The 20,338-nt window shown below is 44.0% G+C and overlaps 1 protein-coding gene across 1 annotated transcript in view; it reads right to left on the bottom strand.

The window, feature by feature from the left end:
* The window catches only part of gpc4 (glypican 4), a 158,445-nt gene that overhangs the window by 40,121 nt on the left and 97,986 nt on the right, over positions 1–20,338 (bottom strand). Inside the window, exons 4-6 of the mRNA XM_052022547.1 lie at positions 19,223–19,388; positions 7,423–7,553; positions 739–882 (exon numbers count right to left, since the gene is read on the bottom strand). Of these exons, the coding sequence (XP_051878507.1) occupies positions 739–882; positions 7,423–7,553; positions 19,223–19,388 (441 nt within the window). The remainder of the gene's footprint in view (positions 1–738; positions 883–7,422; positions 7,554–19,222; positions 19,389–20,338) is intronic.

Below are 20,338 nucleotides of genomic sequence, written 5' to 3'. Positions count from 1 at the left end.
CAGATCAACTGGGGAATTGGTCAAAGGAATTACAGAATGGAATTTAACTCTCACAAGTGCAAAGTGATTCATTTTGGGAAGTTAAACCAGGGCAGGACTTACACAGTAAATGGAGTGAATGGCAGGGCCCTGGGGGGTGTTGTAGAACAGAGAGACCGAGTGATACAAGTGCATACTTCCCTGCGTTGCACACAGTTGGACAGGGTGGTGAAAAAGGCATACGGAACACTTGCCTTCATCGATCAGGGCATTGAGGAGAGTTGGGACGGCCTATTACAGCCGTACAAGGCATTGATGGCACTATACCTATAATATTGTGTGCAGTTCTGGTTGCCATATGAAAGGAAGCATTTCATTAAGCTGGAAAGGGTGCAGAGGAGATTCACAAGAATATTCTTTTTTCTTTCATTGCTTCAGATTTTCGTTTACTAAAAGGTACTCATGAATATGTGGCAAAGATGAGCATATGGAGTTAGGTGACAGATCAACTATATGAACATATGAATTAGGAGCAGGAATAGACCATTTGGTCCCTCAAACTTGATTTCATTTAATAAGATCATGGCTGATCTGATTGTTAAATGGTGGAAGCAGTCAGAGGAGTTGAATGGCTGACTTGGATTTGTCACAATTTTTCACTCCACCATGAAGAACTGAACCCAGTGGCTTATTCATTAGACAAAGGATCACTTGTTGAGTGCAAGTACAATGGCATCCAATCAACATTTAAGCACTTACCAGTCTGTCGAGGCTTGTGCCAGCTGCTGTTGTAGGACGCTCTTCAGGACTATAGGGTCTAAACCTTGGATTAAACCCATCTGATATAGACCGAGTCAAACGGCTCACGGGTAGAGACTTGGGTTTTCCACAACCCTGAAATGCCTGGAGTGAATAAAATTAGTAATCTATTATGTATACCATAATGTCATATCAGTTTGGTATTCCTGTCTTTGAACTGGATTTCATGATTAAAAAGTTCATCCACTGCATTAAGAATGGGACTATTTCGTCATAGAACACAGAACAGTACAGCACAGGAACAGGCCCTTCGGCCCAAGATGTTGTGCTGAACTAATTAAACTAGTAATTAAACGCCTGACTAAACATCACGTGATGGCGCTGGAGAGTGGCAACATTTTGTAGCTGGCTCGCAAGGGAACAATAAAATATTCACATTCCTATGTTTTAAAGCTGAAATCTGCAGCCATAGTGGCTGGAGTAACAAACGATATTTTGAGCCATTTAAATACATTAGCGATCTTGGGAACACTCGACAAACCTGACAGAAAATTGGTTTATTATTGCCACATAACCAAGATACAATGAAAAACTTTGTTTTGCATGCAATTCATGCAGATCATTTCATCACATCAGTGCATTGAAGTAGTACAAGGGAAAACAATAACAGAATGCAGAATGGAATTCCAGAGAAAGTGCAGTGCAGGCAGACAATAAGGTGCAAAGCCACAACGAGGTAGATTTTGAGTCCCTTATTGAACAAGGAAACTGTTTGATAGTCTTATAATAGCGGGATAGAAGCTGTCCTTGAGCCTGGTGGTACGTGCTTTCAGGCTTTTGTATCTTCTGCCCAGTGGGGGGGGGGGGGGGGGGGGGTGTGGGTGGAGAAGAAAGAATGTCCAGGGTGGGTGGGGTCTTTGATTACATTGGCTGCTTTAGTGAGACTGGGAAACCACAATCAGTATGGATCAGAAACCTCATCTCGTCCTCACTGACCAACACAGACGCACCTCAGAACTATGTGCTTAGTCCCCTGCTCTACTCTCTCTATAGCTACGAATGTATAGCTAAGCACAGCTCCAATGCCATCTACAAATTCACCAATGACACCTCTGTTGTTGACAGAACCACAGATGGTGACGAGGTGGTGTACAGGAGTGAGGTAGGTCAGCTGGTTGAGTGGTGTCATAACAACAACATCACTCTCAACCTCAGCAAGACCAAGGAACTGATTGTGAACTTGAGGAAGGGGGATGTCAAGCAAACTTGCACCAGTCCTCATTGAAGGGTGTGCGGTGGAAAGGGTGAGCAGCTTTAAGTTCCTGGGTGTCAGCATCTTGGAGGATCTATCCTGAGCTCAACACATTGATGCAACCATGAAGGCGGCGCAGCAGTGTTTCTACATTCTTTGAAGTTTAAGGAGATTTGGTATGCTATCAAAGACCCACAAACTTCTACAGATATTCAGTGGAAGGCATTCTGACTGGTTGCATTATGGCCTGGTATGGGAACTCTAATGCGCAGGAATGTAAGAAGCTACACAGAGCGGTGGACAGCCAGTTCCATCACGGGTACAGCTCTCCCCACCATTGAGCATATCTACAAGAGGTGACGTCTCAAGAAGGTGACATCTATCATTAAGGTCATCCACCATCTGGGCCATGCCCTCTTCTCGTTGCTGCAATCAGGTAGGAGATACAGGAGCCTGAAGACCCACGCCTCAAGGTTCAAGAACAGCTTCGTCCCACTGGCAACAGGTTCTTGAACCGACCTGAGAAACACTAATTCTACCTTGGACTATATTTCCCTCAACAACACTAATGTTGTTATTTTATTTTTATTTATTGTTTGTGTATGCTTAATTTATGTTAATTTAAATTTATGTAATTTGTTTGTCATGTTTATAATGTACTGTGCTGCTGCTGCAAAAAGCTAATTTTCATGGCATTTATACCCTGGGTAAGTATGCCCATGGCAAAAAACTGGAACTTGGACTTGACCAATGTCTAGATAATAAACAGTAAAATGGAAGAGTTAATTTAAAAAAAAGCTGAAATAAACTTCTTCAATCTCAAGGCCAAATCAAGCTTTTTACTGATCAAGGCAGTCTGAACTTTATGACACATAGACAGCATGTTGTAAAATTAAACACTATTAAGAATTCCACTGAAGTAGGTTAGTGATACTCAGGGAATTGCACCATAAAAGGTGTGGTTTCAACTTCAGTTGGCTTTAGAAACTGTGCAAACAATAAAAAGATGCAGATGCTTTATAAGTGCAGCTTAGGCCAGCTCTTTATATTTATAGTATGAGATGGCTAGACTGTATGAACATACAGGGATGAGAGAGGTATGGATCACATGTAGGCAGATGGGATTAGTTTCATTTGGTATCGAGATATCGTGGGCCAAAAGGCCTGCCCCTGTGCTATACTGTTCTATGTTCTTAAATGCCGTACAGTAGATTAGAATAAGTGCAAGTGAATCACTGCTGCACCTGGAAAAACTATTTGTGTCTCTGAATGGTGAAGGGAAGAATTGAAAGGACAGGATCTCCCTGTGGTTCCTGGAAAGACAGGAAATGGTTGCTCTGGATGGAAGAGAGGACCAGGGAGTCAGGAGAGGAGCAATCCCTTTGAAATACTGAAAAGGCAGGGAAGGGGAATGAAAACTGCTGGTGGGATCTTGTTGGAGTGGGTAGAACCCTTGGAGCTGCAGGGCCGTGTGCAGTTCTGGTCACCACAGTATTGGGAAGAATTAACACAAGTTCTATTAAACTGCACAGGTTACCAGTCCAGTACTCTTGGGACTAGAGAGATTCAACCTTGGATCTTGAAATTGCTCCCAATCACCTTCCTCTGAGTCATAGAACATAGAACAGTACAGCACAGAATAGGCCCTTCAGCCCACAAATGTTGTGCCAACATAGCCATTCCCTCCTACCTAAAGAATGCCCATATCCCTCCATTTTCCTCTCATTCATGTGCCCATCCAAGCACCTTTTAAAAGCCCCCAACAATGAAGCCCCAATGCATTCCAGACATTCATCACTCCGAGTAAAAAATGTACACCTCACATCTGTTCTGAACCTACCCCCCTCACCTTAAATGCATGCCCTCTGGTATTGGATCACTCAATAAAGGGAAAAAGATATTGCTTGTCCACCTTATCTATGCACCTAATAATCTTAAAACACCTCCAACTGATCACCCCTTATCCTCTGCCACTCCAGAAAAAAGAGCCTAAGTTTGTCCAGCCTCTCCTAATAGCACATGCCCTCTAATCCAGGCAGCATCCGAGTAAACCTCCTCCGTACCCTCTCTAAAGGGTCCTTGCTGTAGTGAGGTGACCAGAATTGTATGCAATACTCTAAATGCGGCCTAACCAGAGTTCTATAGAGATGCATCATAACTCCTTGACTCTATACTCAATACATCGATTAATGAAAGCAAGCATTCCGTAAACTTTCTTTACCACCCTATCTACCTGTGTAGCCACTTTCAGTGAACCATGGATTTGCACCTCAAGGTCTCTCTGCTCTTTATCACTGTTAAGGGTCTTGCCCTTAAGAGTGTACTGCCTCTTGACATTAGTCCCACCAAGGTGCAACACCTCACATTTATCTGGGTTAAACTCCATCTGCCATTTCTCTGCCCACATCTGCAACTGATCTATATCACGCTGTATTCGTCGCTAGTCTTCTACACTATTCACAACTCCACCAATCTTAGTATTGTCTGCAAACTTACTAACCCACCCACCAACATAGTCATCCAGGTCATTTATGTACATCACAAGCAGCAGAGGTCCCAGTACAGATCCCTGTGGAACACCACTGCTCACAGGCCTCCAGCCCGAATAAGTCCCTTCAACCACCACACTGTCTTCTATGGGCAAGCCAGTTCTGGATCCACACAGCCAATTGTCCACTGACCCCATGCATCCGAACTTACTTGATTAAATGATGTTGTGGGACCTTGTCAAATGCCTTACTGAAGTCCATATAGATGACATCCACAGCTCTACCTTCATCAATCTCTCTCATCACCTTGTCAAAAAACTCAACCAGGTTAGTAAGACACGACTTGCCCTGCACAAAGCCATGCTGGCTTTCCCTAATCAAGCCATTGGATTCCAGATGCTCGTATATCCTTTCTCTAGGTATTTTCTCCAGCAATTTCCCTACAACTGACATGAGACTCACCAGTCTATGGTTCCCTGGATTTTCCCTTGTCCCTTTCTTAAATAGAGGAACAACAATAGCCACTCTGGTGGCTGCCCACCGTCTGGGATCACCGTGGGAGGTTGCCACCGCCACTGGGAGAAGCGGCTGGGGAAGGGGACAGCCATGCCTGTCGCAGGGCAGCCGGCAGAAACACAAAGGGATACCAGGTGACGTGCAGTTCGAAGGAGTCCGAGTTATTCATGATGGAAATAGGCCCTTTGGCCCAACTGGTCTATACCAACCAAGATTCCCATCTAAGCTAGTCCGATTTGCCTACGTTTGGCCCATATCCCTCTGAACCTTTCCTGTCCATGTACCTGTCCAAGTACCTTTTAAATGTTGTTAATGTACCTGCCACAATCACTTCCTCTGGCAGATCATTTTATATACTGACCACCCTCTGGGAGAAAAAGTCACCCCTCAGGTTCCTATTAAATTTCTCCCCCTTTCACCTTAAACCTTTGCCATCTAGTCCTTGATTCCCCATATCTAGGAAAAAGACTGTATGCATTCATCCTATCTATGCCCTCATGATTTTATACACCTCTCAAAGATCACCCCTCATTCTCCTACACTCTGATGAAAAATGTCCCAACCTGTTAAGCCTCTCTCCATAACTCAGTCCTTCAAGACCCAGCAACATCCTCTTAAATCTTCTCTGCACTCTTTCCAGTGTAATGGCATCTTTCATAGAACATAACAGCACAGTACAGCTCAGGCCCTTTGGCCCATGATGTTGTGTCAACATCTTCTCCTTCCCTAAGATCTATCTGACCCTTCCCTCCCACATAGCCCTCCATTTCTTTATCATTCACGTGTCAATCTAAAAGTCTCTTAAATGTCCCTAATGTATCTGACCCCACAACCTCTGCCGGTTCCATGCACCCACCATTCTCTGTTTAAAAAACTTACCTCTGACATCCCCCTCTTATCTTCCTCCAATCACCTTAAAATTATGCCCCCTCATCTTAGCCATTTTTGCCCTGGGTAAAAGTCTCTGACTGTCCACTTGATCTATGCGTCTTATCATCTTGTATACCTTTATCAAATCACCTCTCATCCTCCTCCTCTCCAAAGAGAAAAGCCCGAGCTCACTCAACCTATCCTCATAAGACATGCTCTCCAATCCAGGCAGCGTCCTGGTAAATCTCCTCTGCATCCTCTCTGAAGCTTCCACATCCTTCCTATGATGAGGTGACCAGAACTAAACACAATACTCCAAGTGTGGTCTGACCAGAGTTCTATAGAGCTGCAGCATTACCTCACGGCTCTTGAGCTCAATACCCCGATTAATGAAAGCCAACACACCATACACCTTCTTAACTATACTATTCACCCACGTGGCAACCTTGAGGGATCTATGGACGTGGACCCTGAGATCACCCTGTTCTTCCACGCTGCTAAGAGTCCTGCTATTAACCTTGTATTATGTCTTCAAATTCGATCTCTCGAAGTGTATCACTTCACACTTTTCTGGGTTGAACTCAATCTGCCACTTCTCAGCCCAGATCTGCATTCTATCAATATCCTGTCGTAAGCTACAGAAACCTTCTACACTATCCACAACACCACCAAACTTTGTATCATCAGGTTTTGTAACCCACCCTTCCACATCCTCATCCAAGGCATTTATAAAAATCACGAAGAGCAGGGGTCCCAGAACAGATCCCTGTGGGACACCACTGGTCACCGACCTCCAGGCAGAATACGGTCCATCTACTACCACCCTCTGTCTTCTATGAGTGAACTAATTCTGAATCCACACAGCTGAGTTTCCCTGGATCCCATGCCTCCTGGCTTTCTGAATGAGCCTTCCTATAGCAAGGTGACTAAAACTGAACACAATACTTCAGGTGCAGCCCCACCAACGTCTTGTAAAACTGCAACATAACATCCCATCTTCTATATTCAGTGCCCTGACTGATGAAGGCCAGTGTGCCAGAAGCCTTCTTCACCACCCTGTCTACCTGTGACACCACTTTCAGTGAATCACGTACTTGTACTCCTCAGTGTCTCTGTCTTACAACACTCCCCAGGGCCCTACCATTCACTGTGAAAGTCCCACCCAATTTCCAAAATTGCAACACCTCGCACTTATCCAAGCAGGAGAACTGTTTTAAGTACTGACACTTCCTGGGTCACACAAGGGTTCTGAGAACTGTCTGTAAACTAAAATTTCCGTAACTCAGAAATGCTGTTGGCTGAGATCACAAAAGTTGCACTGGTCAGTTAATTAGCTACAAATTAGTACAGGTCTTAATTTGAGATCTTAGTTAGAATTAATTAGTACAGATCTGTATTACAGATTCAAAACCTGTCAGACCACAGGAGTTGGTGGACACAGAATGCCGGACAAGAGAGTTTCGATCTATAATGTGATTTCATAAAAGAGTGCTGGAAATATCTACTTGACTGTAGATCAGGGTCAGAGCAGTGAGAAGCAGCAAAGCACATTCATACCTTTTGGGAGATCTGCATACTGTTCTCCTGCATGTTCATGATTGCATCAGAAATCTTAACATCAATGGGGTCCATGACTGATTCAATGTTGAACGGTCCCTCCAATCTCTCTGCAACCATCAGCATTGCATCTGTTAAAAGAATAGAGATGTACAGAAAGTTTTCATACTGGGTCATTGAATTGTAGCACAGGAGGTTATTCAGACACTTGAGTCCATGCAGGCTCTCTGTCAAGCAACCCAGTCAGTTCTATTCCCCTCCAACCATATCACTCTGGGCTTATAAGTTTACTTCATTCAATCGTCTGTGTAAAAAATTGCTCCTCAAATTCCTATTAAATCTCTCCCTTCTCACCTTAAACCTATGCCCTCTAGTTCTTGATTCCCCAACCGCAGTCCTTCCGACTCATCCTGTCCCCAGCATTTGTGATGCCCCTGTACACGAATCCCATTTGCCCCAGCCTCCTACATTCCAGTGAGAATTAACCCAGCCTATCCAATATCCCCTTAGAAGAACATAAGAAATAGGAGCAGGAGTAGACCATCTGGCCCAGTGAGCCTGCTCCGACATTCAATAAGATCATGGCTGATCTGGCCATGGACTTAGATTCACATAACCCATAATTCCCCTGCTCTACAAAAATGTATCTGTGTCTTAAATATATTTAATGAGGTAGCCTCTACTGCTTCCCTGGGCAGAGAATTCCAGATTCACCACTCTCTGGGAAAAGCAGTTTCTCCTCATCTCTGTCCTAAATCTATTTCCCTGAATCTTGAGGCTATGGCCCCTCGTTCTAGTCTCACCTACCAGTGGAAACAGCTTTCCTGCCTCTATCTTATTTATCCCTTTCATAATTTTATAAGATCCACACTCATTCTCTGAATTCCAGCGAGTATAGTTCCAGGTGACTCAATCTCTCCTCATAGGCTAACCCCCTCATCTCCAGAATCATCCTGATGAACCTCCCCTGCACCGCTCCAAAGCCCGTATATCCTCCCTCAAGTGAGGAGACCAGAATAGCACACAGTACTCCAAGTGCAGCTTCACCAGTACCCTGTACTGTTGCAGCATAACCTTGCTGTTCTTAAATTCAATCCCTCCAGCAATGAAGGCCAACATTCCATTTGCCTTCTTGATAACCTGTTGTACCTGCAAACCAACCTTTTGCGATTCACGCACAAGCACTCCTAAGTCCCTCTGCACAACAGCATGCTGCAATCTTTCACCATTTAAATAATAATCTGATCTTCTATCTTTCCTTCCAAAGTGGATGACCTCGCATTTACCAACGTTGTACTCCATCTACCAGATCCTTGCCCACTCAGTTAACCTATCTATATCTTTCTGCAGACTCTCCAATCCTCTGCATAATTTAAACTATTTATTTATTAGTCACATATACATTGAAACACACAGTGAAACGCATCCTTGTGTTACTGAGAATGTGCTGGGGGCAGCCCGCAAGTGTCACCACTGTTTCAGCACCAACATAGCATGCCCACAGCTCCTAACCTATACATTTTTGGAATGTGGGAGGAAACTGGAGCACCCGGAGGAAACCCACACAGACACACGGGGAAAGTAATTTAGTGTCATCAGCAAACTTAGATCCGCTATATTCGATACCCTCTTCCAAATCATTAAAAGTGTTATAACTACAGTCATCCATTCCAGGCAACATCTTTTCTGCATTCTCTCTCTTGCTATCACAGAGAACATACAGGCCCATGTCCTTCCTGTAGCATGGCAACCAAAATGTACACAATACTCTCAGTGTGGTTTAACCAATGTTTTGTACAACTACAACATGACGTCCCAATTCAATGCCTCAGACTACAAAAGCCAGTGTACCAAATGTTTTTTTCACTCACCTATTGACCTGTGTCACCACTTTTAGGGAGCTATGGACTTGCACCCCAAGGTTTCTCTGTACATCAACACTCCTAAGGTCCCAGTCATTAACTCTCTATTTCCTACCAGATTGGGACCTCCCAAAGTGCCTTAGGGTTAACCCTAACCCTTACCTCACAATTGTCTGGACTAAATTCCATCTGCCACCGCTCTGCCCAATTTTCCAGCTGATCTATGTCCCTCTGTATCCTTAGACAACCTTCTTCATTATAGTGGATGGAGTTTAATCCAGACAAGTATGAGGTAGTGCATTTTGGGAGGTCAAATACAAGAGGAAAATATACATTTAGAAGCATTGATATACAGAGGGATGCAAGTCCATAGCTGCCTGAAAGTGGCAACATAAGTGGAAAGACTTCTAAAGAAGGTGTACAGCATGCTTGCCTTCATCAGTCAGGGCGTTGAGTATTAAAGTCAGAAGGTCATGTTGCAGCTGTATAAAACTTTAGTTGGGCCACACTTGGAGTACTGTGTGCAGTTCTGGTTGCTGCATTACAGGAAGGATGTGGAAGTTTTGGAGCGGGTGCAGAAGAGGTTCTCGAAGGTCAACCTTCGATAATAGAAGTATATAAAGTTATGAGAGACATAGATAGGGAAGATAGTCAGAGGCTTTTTCCCCAGGGTGAAAATGTCAAATACTAGGGAGTATAGGTTTAAGGTGAAAAGGGGAAACTAAAGAAGATTTACAAGGCAAGAGGGTGAGAGATGCCTAGAGTGCTGCGATGGGAAACAGTAGAAGCAGAAACGATAGCATCATTTAAGAAGCATTTAGAAAGACATATGAACATGCAAGGAATAGGGAGATTATGGACATTGTACAGGCAGATGGGATTAGTTCAGACTGGCATCATGGTTAGTGTAGGCATCATGGGCCAAGGGGCCTGTTCCTGTGCTGTAATATTCATGTTCTATATTCTACATCAGCAACATGCTGAGATGAGAGCAATCAACTTTCCAACTGCTAAATGGAAGCAGCATTTTCAGAAATCTCCCCAAAACAAATTAAATAAAATAAAGGAATGACATCAGTGGAAATTATGGAGCAACAAACAATCTGCTGGAAGAACTCAGCGTGTCAAACAGCATCAGTGGGAGGAAAGGAACTGGAGAAACAAAGGACTGCAGATGCTGGAACCTGGATGAAAAAACAACAAGATGCTGGAGGAAATCAGCAGGCCAGGCAGCATCCATGGGGAAAAACAGACGGTCAACATTTTGGCTCAGGAAAAGGGGGAAGCCTAATATATAGGGGGGGAGAAACAGAGCAGTGATAGGTGGACAAAAGAGGGGAGGCAAGGTGAGCACAAGGTGGTGATAGGTAGATGCAGGTTTCTGTGTCAATCCAAAAAACTTGGACTCCACTGCTCTCTGTGGCAACGAATTCCACAGATTAACCACCCTCTGGCCAAAGAAATTCCTCCTCATCTCAGTTTTAAAGAGACGTCCCTTTATTCTGAGGCTGTGCCATCGGATCCTAGATCCTCCTACTAATGGAAATATCCTCTCCACTCTATCCAGGTCTTTCAGTATCCAGTAGGTTTCAATGAGATCCCCCCCATCCTTCTAAACTCCAGTGAGTACAGGTCCAGAGCCATCAAACACTCCTCATATGTTAACCCTTTCATCCCCGGGATTATTCTTGTGAACCTCCTCTGGACCCTCTCCCGAGCCAGCACATTCTTCCTTATATACTGGGCCCGAAATTGCTTACAATATTCCAAGTGCAATCTAACACCTTATAAAGCCTCAGTAGTACATGCTGACCCACTGAATTTCTCCAGCATTTTTGTGTGCTGCTCCAGATTCCAGCATCTGCAGTTCCTTAAGTCTCCAGCAGTACATCTTTGCAGTTATATTCTGGAGCACAGAAAAGTACAGCACAGTACAGGCCCTTCAGCCCACGATGTTGTGCCAACCTATATAAGCATAAACCTTATTCAATCTATCCCCCTTTACTTCACCTCCCATAACCCTCTACTTTTCTTTCGTCCATGTGCCTATCTAATCGTCTCTTAAATGACCCTATTGTATCGGCCCCCTACCACCCCTTCCTGGCAGTGCATTCCGGGCACCCACCACTCTGTGCAAAAAACCTATCTCTGACATCTCCCCTGAACTTTCCTTCACGCACCTTGAACAGGTGACCTCTAGTTTTGGCCAATGCTCCCCCTGGGGAAAAAATGCTGGCTGTCCACTCTGTCTATGCCTCTCATAATCTTATATTGCTCTATCAAGCCTTCTCTCATCCTCTGTCGCTCCAAGGAGAAAAGCCCTAACTCACTCAACCTCTCCTCATGAGACAGGCTCTTCAACCCTGGTAGCATACTTGTAAATCTCCTCTGCACCCTCTCCAAAGCTTCCATGTCCTTCCTATAATGCGGTGACCAGAACTGAACACAATATTCCAAGTGCGGTCTAACCAGAGTCTTATAGAGCTGCAGCTTTACCTCTCGGTATACATAGTCATCCTGAAATGAATGCCAACACAGCATTTGCCTTCTTTATTACCGAATCAACCTGCAAGTTAACCTTAAGGGAATCCTGAACTAGGGCTCCCAAGTCCCTTTGCACTTCTGATTTCTGAATTCTCTCCCCATTTAGAAAATAGTCTATACACCTTTATTCTTCTTAACAAAGTGCATAACTCTACATTTCCCTTCACTGTATTCCATCTGCCACTTCCTTGCCCACTCTCCCAACTTGTCCAAGTCCTTCTGCAGATTCCCTGCTTCCGCAGCACTACCTGTCCCTTCACCTATCTTTGTATTAGAGTCATAGAGCAATACAGCATGGATACAGGCCCTTCGGCCCAATGAGTCCATGCCAACCATGGTGCCCACCCGTCCAGTCCCAATGTCCTGCTTTCGGACCATATCCCTCCTAGTCCCGCCCCTCTATGTACCTATCCAAGTGCTTCTTCAATGATACTATTGTACCTGCCTCAACCACTTCCTCTGGCAGCTCGTTCCATATACTTACGGCCCTCTGCAGGAAAAAGTTGTCCCTCATGTTCAAGTACTCCGAAATTTCATCCTTAAAAATATTAGCAACCACCAAGATCAGGCTAACCGGCCTATAATTTCCTGACTTCTGCCTCCCTCCCTTCTTAAACAGGTCCATCACATTTGCGATTTTCCAATTCTCTAGGACACTCTATCACACTCTTGAACAGACCTCTCAGACACTAAAGGATGAACTCTCAATTTCTCAATCTACCACGTTGTGGTCCTTGCACTTTATTTGACTCCTTACATTGCACTTTCTCTGTAACTGCGATACTATATTCTGCATTCTGTTTTCTTTTTATTGTAATTATGTATGGCACGATCTGTTTGGATGGCACACAAAACAAAAGCTTTTCACTGTATCTCAATACACGTGACAACAAACCAACACCAATAGCTGTGTGCATTCAAATAAGGAGCATTTAATTTTGTCTTTTTACCATTTTCCTCTGCTCTGACTCTAATTGGAAGTATATTCTATGCTTGTGTGCACTGTCCTTCCTGACTGACTCTGGTTATCATTACCCATTTTGCTATTCAGCACAATCACTTTGCTTTTTCTCTTTATCCTTCTGAATTTTCCTTCACCAGAACTACTGCAAGATGGCGCCGGAGCATGGCGATTCGTTGCAAGCTGCTCTTTGCAGATCCACTCATTACTTGTATTATAATTGTTCTACTCTTTTAAATCTAAATTCTGTCTCTAAGAATTACTAATAATGTTCTTTTAAATCTGCTTACAGTCTGGTGATCTTCTGCTATGATAAAATGGACCCTTGACCTCAATCTAGAGAGGCTTTGGGGAAGGAGAAGCAGAATACAGGCTATAAAAGTAGTAAGGTAGATGGACTGAAGTGTGTTTACTTAAATGCAAGAAGTGTCAGGAATAAGGGAGATGAACTGAGGGCTTGGATAAGTATGGGGGACTGTGATATTGTGGCTATTACTGAGACGTGGCTGACATCAGGGCAGGAGTGGATATTGAATATTCCTGGTTTTCGGTGTTTTAAGAGGGATAGGGAAGGGGGGAGAAGAGGAGGGGTGGCGATACTGGTCAGGGACACTGTTACGGCTGTGCAAAGGATGGATGTTGTAGAAGGATCATCTCTAGAGTCCGTATGGGTGGAGTTAAGGAACAAGAAAGGAACAGTTACTCTACTAGGAGTATTCTATAGGCCCCCCGGTAGCAGTAGAGGTATAGAGGAGCAGATTGGCAGGCAGTGTTTGGAGAGAAGCAAAAATAACAGGGTTGTTATAATGGGAGACTTCAACTTCCCAAATATAGACTGGAATCTGCTTAGTGCCAAAGGTTTAGATGGGACGGAATTTGTTAAATGTGTCCAGGAGGGATTCTTGACGCAGTATGTCGACAAGCTGACTAGAGGGAATGCCATGTTAGGTCTAGTTTTAGGAAATGAACTGGGACAGGTGAAGGATCTATTGGTGGGTGAGCATTTGGGGGACAGTGACCATTGCTCCATAACCTTTAAAATTGTCATGGACAGGGACAGGTGCAGAGAGGACATTTAATTGGGGAAGGGCAAACTATGAGGCTAGAAGGAGAGAACTTGGGAGTGTAAAGTAGAATGTCCTTTTTGAAGGGAAATGTACCATGGAGATGTGGTCGATGTTCAGGGATCTTATGCAGGATGTTAGGGATAAATATGTCCCGGTGAGGCAGAGAAGGAATGGCAGGGTGAAGGAACCGTGGGTGACGAAAGAGGTGGAACGACTAGTTAGGGAGAAGAAGGTAGCATACATAAGGTATAAGCAGCAAGGTTCAGACAGGGCCCGTGAGGAATATAGAGTAGCGAGGAAGGAACTTAAGAAAGGGCTGAGGAGGGCTAGAAGGGGACATGAAAAGGCGTTGGCTAGTAGGGTTAAGGAAAATCCCAAAACCTTTTTCATGTACGTGAAGGGTAGGAGGATGGCTAGGGTAAAGGTAGGTCCGATTAAAGACAAAGGTGGGAGAATGTGCCTGGAGGCGGCGGAAGTGGGAGAAGTTTTCAATGAATACTTCTCTTCTGTATTCACCGAGGAGAGGGGTCTTGATGACGCGGAAGGGAGTGCTGGTAAGGGTAATGTTCTCAAGGTTGCAGATATCAAGAGAGAGGATGGGTTGAAGTTGTTAAGTAATATCAAGACGGATAAATCTCCAGGGCCTGACGGAATTTTCCCCAGGCTGCTTCGAGAGGCGAGGGAGGAGATTGTTGAACCGCTGGTAAGGATCTTTGAGTCCTCGTTGTCACGGGGATGGTGCCGGAGGATTGGAGCGTGGCGAATGTTGTCCCCTTGTTCAAAAAAGGTAATAGGGATAGTCCAGGGAATTACAGACCGGTGAGCCTTACGTCTGTGGTGGGTAAGCTGTTAGAAAGGATTCTAAGGGATAGGATCTATGAACACATCATGGACTGATTAGGGACAGCCAGCACTGCTTTGTGAAGGGAAGATCTTGCCTCACAAGCCTGATAGAGTTCTTTGAGGAGGTGACGAGGAAGATTGATGAGGGTAGTGCGGTGGATGTGGTCTTCATGGATTTTAGTAAGGCCTTTGATAAGGTTCCTCATGGTAGGCTTCTTCAGAAGGTCAGAGGCCAAGGGATCCAGGGAAGCTTGGCTGTGTGGATTAGGAATTGGCTTGCATGTAGAAAGCAGAGGGTTGTGGTGGAAGGAGTGCCCTCGGATTGGAGGGCAGTGACTAGTGGTGTCCCACAGGGATCGGTTCTGGGACCTCTACTTTTTGTGATATTTGTAGATGACTTAGATGAGGGGGTGGAAGGCTGGGTTAGTAAGTTTGCGAACAACACTAAGATAGGCGGTGTTGTGGATAGTGTGGAGGGCTGTCAGAACTTACAGAGGGATATTGATAGGATGCAGAGCTGGGCTGACAAGTGGCAGATAGAGTTCAATCCAGAGAAGTGTGAGGTGGTACACTTTGGAAGGACAAACTCCAGGGCAGAGTACAAGGTAAATGGCAAGGTACTTGGCAGTGTAGAGGAGCAGAGGGATCTGGGGGTTCATATTCACAGTTCACTGAAAGTTGCCTCACAGGTGGAAACAGCAGTTAAGAAGGCCTATGGGATGTTAGCTTTCTTAAATCGTGGGATTGAGGTTAAGAGCTGCGAGGTGATGATGCAGCTTTACAAAACTCTAGTTAGACCACACTTAGAGTACTGTGTTCAGTTTTGGTTGCCGCATTATAGGAAGGATGTGGAGGCGTTGGAGAGGGTGCAGAGGAAATTTACCAGGATGAGCACAGGCTTAAGGTGCTAGGGCTTTATTCACCGGAAAGGAGGAGGATGAGAGGAGACATGATAGAGGTATATAAAATATTGAGAGGAATAGATAGAGTAGACAGCCAGTGCCTCCTTCCCAGGGCACCAATGCTGAAGACGAGAGGGCATGGCTTTAAGGTTATGGGTGGGAGGTTCAGGGGAGATGTCAGGGGGAGGTTTTTCACCCAGAGAGTGGTTGGTGCATGGAATGCACTGCCTGGGGTGGTGGTGGAGGCAGATACATTGGACAGGTTCAAGAGTTTGTTGGATAGGCACATGGAGGAATGTGAGATGGAGGGATATGCGGGAGGAAAGGGTTAGTGTGAGGGTGGTTTAATGGACGGCACAACATGGTGGGCCGAAGGGCCTGTTTTGTGCTGTATGGTTCTATGGTTCTTACTGTCTACCTGCAATGCACTTATTCTGTAACTGTTACACTTTGTTCTACAATCTGTTATTGTTTTACCTTGTACTATCTCAATGCACTGTTGTAATTAAATGATCTGTATGGACAGTATGCAAGACAAGTTTTTCACTGTACCTCAGTACATGTGACAATAATAAATCAATTTTCCAGAACCATCCCAATTACTAATTTTAAACCCTTCACTACAGCCCTAGTTATCCATTTGGTCCCAGACCATTTCAAGTGAAGACCGTCCCTGTAGTACAGCTCCCTCTTTCACTAATACTGATACCAGTGCCCCCATGAATTGAAATTGTTTTCTCCCATGCCAATGTTTATGCCAGGCATATAACATTCCATTTTTTCAGCCTTATGCCAATTTCCACATGGCACAGTTAGCAATCCAAAGACTATCATAGTTCTGCTTTATAATTTGGACTTTAGCTGTTCATAGTCCTGCAGTCCTATCTATGTAGTCGGTTCCCATGTTGACAACAACAGGATCTTTCATTCCCCATTCAAGTTCCTCTCTAACCCCAAGGAGATATCCTTAATCCTTGCACTGGGGATACAACATGGCCTTCATGTTTACAGCTGCAAAGGACAGTCATCTATAACCCTAACTATGCTGTACTTTATTACTCCATTCCTTTTCACTTCCCCTTCTTGAATGGTCTCCTGTCCCACGTGGACAGTTTGCTCATCCTCCTTGAAGTTTCTACCGTGGTCCACACAATTCCCCTAGTTTTATGGGGTGTGGAAGAGCCTTAAGTAGCCTCTGCACCCTCTAGATATGAACATACAATTTAGGAGTAAGTGGCCACTCAGCTTCTCGTCTGCTCCATAATTCAGTAAGATCATGGCTCATCTGATTGTAACCACAACTCTTCCGTCCCATTTCCCTCAAGTAACTTTTCATCACTTTGCTTATCAAGTATCTATCTACTTCTGCTTTAAAAACATTCAAAGACTACTTCCACCACCCTTCGAGGAACAGTTTCAAAGACTCACAGCTCTAAGTGAAAAGAATTTCACCTCATCTGTCTTAAAAGGGTGAACATACTTTTAAAACAGTGACCTCGAGTTCGAGAATACTCCACGATAAGAAATATCCTCTCTAGATTCACCGTGCATTTGCCTTTTTGAAACTTGTTTTGCCCCAATACAGTTGATTGACATATTCATAAATAAATGCATTAAGTTTCCTTGAGTTGTGCATACTGAGCACAGATTAATTGACAGCCTTACTTTTAAACACTGGCAATGACATAGCTTACAAGTTCGTGAACCAAGAGCTAAAGGAAAAACAGTATTACTAATCTCAGTAGCTTTTAGTGGATATGAGGGGCTAAACGGACTCCTTCAGTGCCATAAATTTAATTGATTCTATGCACGAACTAGAACTCCTTATCAATGGGCCCCTTTCTCCTCCCAACTATCAGCACAAGCTCCTCCAGATTTCTACATTGCAATGATTAGCTTTGTATCACATATAACCTTACATGTATTGCTTGCAAATGGGAAATAAAAGTGCAAAAAAAAACACCAGTTCCAATGAAACCTACAAATAGAAGATTAACAAAATTCAGCTTCAGGCTAAATAACAATATGGTGGATAAATCCTAGGGGCCTGACCAAGTGTAACCTTGGACATTATGGGAAGAAACTGTAAGGGCCCTTGGCAGAGATGTTCATATCATCCTTGGCTACAGGCGAGGTACTGGAGGACTGAAGGTGGCTAATGTTATGCCTTTATTAAGAAGAGCTGCAAGGACATGCTGGGGAACTAAAGGCCGGTGAGTCTAACATCAATGCTGGGAAAGTTACTGGCGGGATTCTGATAGGATCTACCAGCATTTGGAAAGGCAAGGACTGATTAGGGACAGTCAGCATGGCTTTGTGTGTGGGAAATTGTATCTCACAAATTTGATTGATTTTTTGAAGAGGTAACCAAGAGGATCGACAAGGGCAGGGTAGTAAATGTTGTCTACATGGACTTTTGCAAGTTTTTGACCAAGTCCCATACTGGTCTGGAAGGTTAGATCACATGGGATCCAAGGTGAGCCAACTGGATACAAAACTGGCTTGGTGGAAGGTAGTGGAGGGATTATTTTCCAGATTGGAGGCCTGTGACCAGTGGTGTGCCACAGGCATCAGTGCTGGGTCCACTGTCCTTTGTCATACATATTAATGGTTTGAATGGGAATGTACTTAGCATGATTAATAAGTTTGCAGATGACACCAAAATTGGTGGTCTAGAGGACAGTGAAGAAGGTTGTCAAAGGTTACAACAGGATCTAGATCAACTGAGAACACACACAGTGAATAGCAGGGCCCTGGGGAGCGTTGTAGAACAGAAGGACCGAGGCGTACATGTACATAGTTCCTTGAAAGTAACAACACAGGTAGACAAGGTGGTGAAGAAGGTGTTTGCCGTGCTTGCCTCATCGGATGGGCATTGAGTACAAGGGCTTGGGATGTCATCTTACAGCTGTGTAGGACATTAGTGAGACAGCATCGGGAACAATGTGTGCAGTTCTCATTGCCTTACTAAAGGAAGGATGTGAGTAAACGAGAGGGTGCAGAAAAGATTCACAAGGATGTTGCTGGGTCTGAAGGGCTTCAGTTACAAGAGACTGGATAGGCTGGGACTGTTTTCCCTGAAGCGCTGAGGGATGACCTTACAGAGGTTTATAAAATCAAAAACTTTTTTTCTTTGTTTTTCTTCTCATGGACATTCCCCCATTTCACATTTCTCTTTTTCCCTTTCTTTTCTTTGGAGCAGACTTGATGGGCCGAATGGCCTACTTCTGCTCCCTTGTCTTGCGATCTTGTGAAGATAGACTGCCACAGCCTTTTTCCCTGGGCTAGGGGATTCTAAAACAGGTGAGAGGGGAAAGATTTAAAAGGGACCTGCAGGGCAAGTTTTTCCACACAGAGGACGGTGGGTTTTTAGAAAGAGCTACCAGAGGAATCTGCAGAGACAGGCACAATTACAACATTTAAAAAGGTATTTGGGCAGGTACATGAATAGGAAAGGTTTGGAGCGACACGGGCCAAATGCAGGAAATGGGACTAGCTCAGGTAGGCATCTTGGTTGGTGTGGTTGGGTTGGGCTGAATGGCTTGTTTCCGTGCTGTATAACTCTATGACTCTAACAACCATTTATAACATTATTTGTTGACTGTGGAAAAAAAAACTCACCAATAAAATTGTTCCACTCTATGTCCAGATCTGCCTGATTGGCCAAGCAACCTTTCATGACATTGAGGCAGTAGTTGTTACATGGTTTAACTGCAGATAACCCACGGCAGTGTGGACAATATGTCATCTTCAGCAATGCATCAGCACACTCTGTTGTTGGATTGACCTATTTTTATAAAAAATGTACATATTATAAAATACAATGATACAGCTAATTTCAATGTAATGCCAGTTTACAGCTTTAATGCTCAGTTTTGCTTTAAATACTTTCCAAAAATTAATTGTCAACACGTGGGTACTCATCGAGAGGATGGTGTGTACTGCCTCCTTGAACCACTGTCTACTGAAAGCACCTCCTCATTATACTGCTGGCCTGAAAGTTCCTAGATTTAGACCCAGTGAATGAAACAGAACCGCAAAACATGACTGATAATTACTTACAGCTTCCTACTGTACATGACTAATAGACTGGTACAGCTTGATGATGTTTTCTCTCTTGGAATATAATGACTAATGTTTACTGAATACAGGTGGAAACGAGTGAAGGATACGAGTTGCCACAACATTAACAATGAAGATGGCAAAACCTCAAGTACAAATACCACTGCAACTGTGTTTTTCATCTTCTTACTTGGAAAATAGATCACAATCAAAAAGGGCTAGCCACAGTCAAGTATTAATTCAAGGATACAGAAAGTAATTTAGCCACACTGTCAGAAATGATAGAAATGATTTGGAAACAATGGAAAAGAGCAATGGTGTTAACATTTCTGTTCAATGACTTTTACCAGTCTGGACAGCACATTGGTTGACAAATAGAAGCTTTAGCATTCAGTAAATGGAACAGGATATTAAACTTGTTAAAGATGCAAATATGGGTGAATTATAAATGGCATGACAAACAATTGCTGGTTGCAAATCAATGGAATTGAAGTCTCACAGCATAGAAACAAGTCCTTCGGACACCATGTCCATACTGCCTGTTGTACCGACCTATACTGATCGCATTTACCGATGTTAGATCTGTAGGCTTCTTTGCCTTGGTGATTCAAGTCCTCATCTGGAGTCTTACTATATGTTGTGAGAGTATCTGCCTCTACTAACTTCTCAGGCAGC

The sequence above is a fragment of the Pristis pectinata genome, chromosome 8 (assembly GCF_009764475.1).
Source record: "Pristis pectinata isolate sPriPec2 chromosome 8, sPriPec2.1.pri, whole genome shotgun sequence".
Classification (NCBI taxonomy): domain Eukaryota; kingdom Metazoa; phylum Chordata; class Chondrichthyes; order Rhinopristiformes; family Pristidae; genus Pristis; species Pristis pectinata.
The sequence above is the reverse complement of the archived record's forward strand: the minus strand, read 5'-3'. Positions and strand labels throughout refer to the sequence as shown.